This window comes from Eptatretus burgeri, chromosome 4, assembly GCF_056783735.1.
Source record: "Eptatretus burgeri isolate ZD-2024b chromosome 4, Ebu_testis_v1, whole genome shotgun sequence".
Taxonomy (NCBI): Eukaryota; Metazoa; Chordata; class Myxini; order Myxiniformes; family Myxinidae; genus Eptatretus; species Eptatretus burgeri.
The window spans coordinates 88,945,292-88,950,291 of NC_140964.1; the positions used below are offsets into that span (position 1 = coordinate 88,945,292).

Below are 5,000 nucleotides of genomic sequence, written 5' to 3' on the forward strand. Positions count from 1 at the left end.
ATATGTATGCATTCCAGGTATGGTTTCAAAATCGAAGATCTAAAGAACGGAGGATGAAGCAACTAAGTGCACTTGGAGCACGGCGGCACGCATTCTTCCGCAACCCTCGGCGCATGCGCACGCTGGGCAGTCGATTAGAGGAAGCAGAGATGATGGCGGGTGGACCTTTCAGCTACTATGGAGGTGTGTGTCATCCAATTGTCAAATAGACTGTCCACAATTGTCGAGTCTCTCTCTGTAAAGCCTTTAGCCTTTAGTTTGAGTACAAATTTGAATGGTTTGTTTTGAATCTTGAGTGTTCGAGTTATCTTGCTAAACATAAGGAAGGCAGATGGGGGACAGCCCTCTTCATGTCCCCTCCCCTCCATGAAATGTCCCCTCCAAATAATGGCACGTTCATGTGATGCAATGCCATGCCTTGTGCAAAGCATCAGGATTACATTTTTGCATTGGGTGTCTAACTCAGACGAGAAACCTCAAAGGTGATTGTGCTATTTCTAAGCCATCCTGTCAGCCCTGCTGTCATACTGAAGGCTCGATGAGCCAGCTGGGTTTTTCTATCAAACAAATAATGACATCGTAATTTTGAGACTCGTTCAGTTTACACGACATTATAATGTTAATCATTGATACTGCTACCCTCACCCAGATTTGAACCCACAACCTCTGGGATAGCAGTCGACTATCCTCATCATTCAACTATCACCATACCCAGAAGCAACTGAAAAATATAAGGACTCATCTTTATATTTCACGACTATTGGTTGTGATCTCCACGAATGGAGGAGTAATCGTATAGTTTTACTGAGCATAAATTAAACTTTTCAATTGCCTTTTTCATTTATGCAAGATCAAAGCTCATGCAAGAGCAAGGGTGAAAGAGGGTGAAAAGGCAACGAACTGCAAGTCGAGCAACAATTGGATGCAACAAGCAAAGGAATGGACGAATAGAAAAATAGGAAAGAGGAGGGAAGGGGAGGAAATGCATGAACCTATCATGGGAGTAAGAAAATATTGCAGTTAAGGATGGGGGAGGGGTGGGAGAAAGTCACAACAACCTGTTTCAAGCCCTCGAGGGAAGAGCGGGATTCAATCCGTCCATAACATTTTGAGATATCCTGCTCACCGCCAAACAAACACACAGACAGTGGTGAAAACATAACCTCCGTCCACCTTTGGGCAAAGGTAAAGGGGAAGAAAAGAGTAGAGGTGGGTGGCAAGCCTGGATTTTGTGAGTTTCAATAGAAGGGGTTTCAAGAAGAATGCATATGTTTTGAAGGAACCTAGGGGAATCGGAGATATACATATATATATATATATATATATATATATATATATATATATATATATATATATATATATATATATATATATATATATATATATATATATATGGTGGCTGCAGAGGCCACAGAAATAGCCAATAAATATTATTTCCATATCTGTGTTTCGTACAGTTTGCTCGATAGGAAACCACCAAATAACTTTCTCTGTTACCACACTATCTGTCTACCATTGTATTCAATCACCGGTAAGTCTGGATGGTTTTTCCATTTTTTTTAAATGTCTGATGGTGATTCTAAGAAGACAAAGCATGTTTGCACTTGGACAGTTAAGTTAATGACAAACAGAGGCATTAACGTCAAATCCAAATCTTGTCTCAAATTGTCTTATTCCTTGTCTTTCCCATGGTCAATGTTGAAGATTTTTTGTGAAATTCAACTTAAAACAAAATAATTTATGCCACATTTACACCTGCAACTCAAAAGGTCAGACCCACAATAGCTCCCTGGGGTGTATGAAGTTGAATTTTCTCTCTTTGGGCCTGCAGGTCATGGCACAGAAGGTGATAAGGAAAAATATAAAGCATATAAGTAGATCCTGACTCCCCCTCCCCACTTCCTCCCACTCAATTATATTTTCAAAAGGAGAATAATTTTTACACATTCCAAATGCTGCTTTTTAGCTCACCTGGAACGCAGTTCCATTGAGCTTATGGGATGGTGCGTCATCCGTCTGTCCGTCCGTCCAAAAGCACTTGCAAATTCTTTTCTGAAATTACACACACGATTTCGTTGAAATTTGACCACACCCTTCATCACCGGGTATGTATCAAAGTTTGTTCACTGCATTTATAAAAAAATCGGGCCATTAAAGAGGATCTATAGGGGTTGCTCCCCCAAAATAGGTATTTGCTCTCTTCTCTGAAACTACACACATTATTCCGATGAAACTTGACCACAACCTTCATCACCCATGATGTAACAAAGTTTGTTAAGGCTATTCCAAAAATTGGGGTCTAAGTGTATTTACATTGGGGGGGGGGGTGCTCCCATAAATAGGTGTTTGCTATCGCATTGGTTCATTGGTACTTCTTGCTCTGATTCCATCCCATGTTGACTTCCTCCTCATTATCATTATTCTACCAGGTGAGTGCCTAGGGGTATTGCCCCTATTATTTGAAAAAAATTGTCGAGGCTCTTGGAAGAGCTAGTACACTGATTGGATCAGTACATGACAGACAAAAATAGGATGCAAAACATGCATGTATGGCATGGACAAGATCGATACAGAAGGAAACTCCAAGGAGAGAAAACTAGAAAATTGGAAATTGTTGGGATTTGGATGGGGCTAATGAAGGTAGAAAATATCATGGTTCTGGATTGGGGATGATATTCGATGGTGGTGAACAACTGTCTTTTGAAGACCTGGAGGGAATAATGGAATTGAAGAGGATGTGGAAGTTGATTCCACAGGTGGGAGGAAAGAGTATAACAAATGACTGAAGGTGAGAAGTGATCCTGGATTTAGGGAGTTTCACCATAAGGGTGGTTGATGGTGGAACATGTGAGCCATGCAGAAACCTGGGGGGGGGTGTGGACAAAGTATGGAAAGAGCAGAGGGTGCAAGACCAGAAAGGAAGCGGTGGAAGACAGAATCCACCGACATGTCTGTGATGGTGAAATGATAAGCCCATAGACTCGGCTTCATCGCGGCAGATTCCGATAATCTTAAAGGCCTTGGTTTCCACAGTGTTAAGCTGAGCAAGCTGAGGCAGGGTAGCAAGGCCAGAGGGGAGAGCAGCACTCCAGCATGCTGCAGATGAAGGCCTTGCAGGGGGAAAGGAGTTCAGGTGTGTCAAGAAGGACTATATGACTGAGGATACTCAATTGGCGGCTGGCTTTGGAGGCCAAATTTGAAATGTGGTTTACCCAAGAAAGATCATGGCTGATAGTGAGACCTAGGAGTTTGAATGACTGAACTTCCTCAAGAGCATTGCTAAGAAAGTAGATGCGGGAGGGGGGTTGCCAGATGGTCCTTTCAGAGAGATAGCGAGAGTGTGAGATTTGTCAGGATTTATAGGCATATTCCAAGTGTTTTACCAACTTGTGATTTTTTTTCAAGGTCTAAAGGGAGGGAAGAGGTATGACATCTTCACTCTCACCACTGTAAAATGATGTTTTCTGTGACAGAAAAGTATCATGTTCTCCTCGCACCCCAAAGAGTACTTTTATCTTGCCACATCAACAGGCAGCATTTTTATTTGGATGCAAGTCTATTAAGCCTTGAAACCAGACCCAAATAGGTCTTAGGCATTTAATGGAAAGTCAATACCACCTGAGACTGAATATAAACTTTTTTAAAATTTTGATGTGCCATAACTCTTTATCGAGTGTTGAAAAAACAGTTTGTTGGCAAGAGTTATATCTGGGTGATTTACCATTGCCTTCCCATCATTGTTTACCATTGCCTTCCCAGGATGGTTGGTCCATCCATCCATCCATTGGGACCATACTCTATCAGAGCGTTGGTGCTGCCGAAGCAGTCTCCTTGGCTATTGGGCACACTCCTGGATGGGTCACCACTCCAACACAGGATACCAGCAAGCTGGCACTCATTTTGCCGACCTCTGAAGGATGACAGGCAGTGTCAACCCCACCTAGTATTAATTCAACAGCCGAGGGGGATTTGAACTCAGGATCCTTGGATCCCAAGCCCACCACCCTAAACATTAAGCCAACACCAGGCATAGAGTGGTTGTTAAAGGCCACAAAAGAGCGAACCTGGAATACCAATAAATTTATCAAATGAAAGATTGTGACGAGTGCAAATATTTTTGCCTCGCAACTTTGGAATGGATTTGGGGCTATCTACATATTGAAGGAAAGGAGTAAGAGTGGTGAGAAAAGAGAAAGCAGGTTGGGAAAACAGGAGTAAGGGGAAGGAAGGCGAGGGGAGGGGAAGGGGGAGTAAATATGCATCTGTGGGTAATTTACTGCATGTATATGTAATATGTTTGTGGGTAATTTTCTATATACATTTTTCTTTTGAAAAGTGAGTCATGAAAGCAACTGATGAGCATGAGCTTTGATGTGTTGTTAATATTCCTTTCTTTGTGTGTACAAAGTCGAAGTTTGTGAAAGAGCTAGAACAGAACAGAAAGAGCCTAATAGAAAGTAGGGAAGCACTCTACCAACAGGGTATATAAGGACACAACAGGGGGACACAACAGGGGGACACAACAGGAAGATTGGGTTGAGGGAAGAATGATATCAAGGGGAGTGGGGGAGGACAGGGGGTGATTAAGCTATAGATACAAGCTCAAGTATGGATTGGGGGGCGGGGGCGGGCGGAGGGGCGACCCAAGGAGTAGGTGAACAGCCATCTTGAAGCCCTACAGGGAAGAAGGAGATTGTACAGACTGAGGAAATTGGTTTCACAGGTGAGAGAAAAGAGGAACAAATGAGTGGAGGTGAGCAAAGAGCATGGATTTTGGGAATTTCACCAGAAGTGTTTTACTTGCAGAATGCTTGCGTCCTGGTGAAACCTATAGGTGTGGGAGGAGTGGGGTTAAGGAGGAGGGGCAGAGCAGGGAAAGAACAGAGGGTGCAAGACCAGACGGAGGTGGTAGAAGATTTTAGATATTTCTAGACCCTTGGTCTCCACAAATGAAGATGTGAAAGATATGAGGCAGAAGCACAAACCCAAAAGGGGAGAGT

At 42.8% G+C, this 5,000-nt stretch overlaps 1 protein-coding gene across 4 annotated transcripts in view; it reads left to right on the forward strand.

Annotated features, from left to right (window-relative positions):
• The window catches only part of LHX5 (LIM homeobox 5), a 121,094-nt gene that overhangs the window by 67,687 nt on the left and 48,407 nt on the right, over positions 1 to 5,000 (forward strand). For all 4 annotated transcript variants that reach the window (XM_085879256.1, XM_085879252.1, XM_085879253.1 and 1 more), the window contains one exon: positions 18 to 183. In XM_085879256.1, the coding sequence (XP_085735382.1) occupies positions 18 to 183 (166 nt within the window). The remainder of the gene's footprint in view (positions 1 to 17; positions 184 to 5,000) is intronic.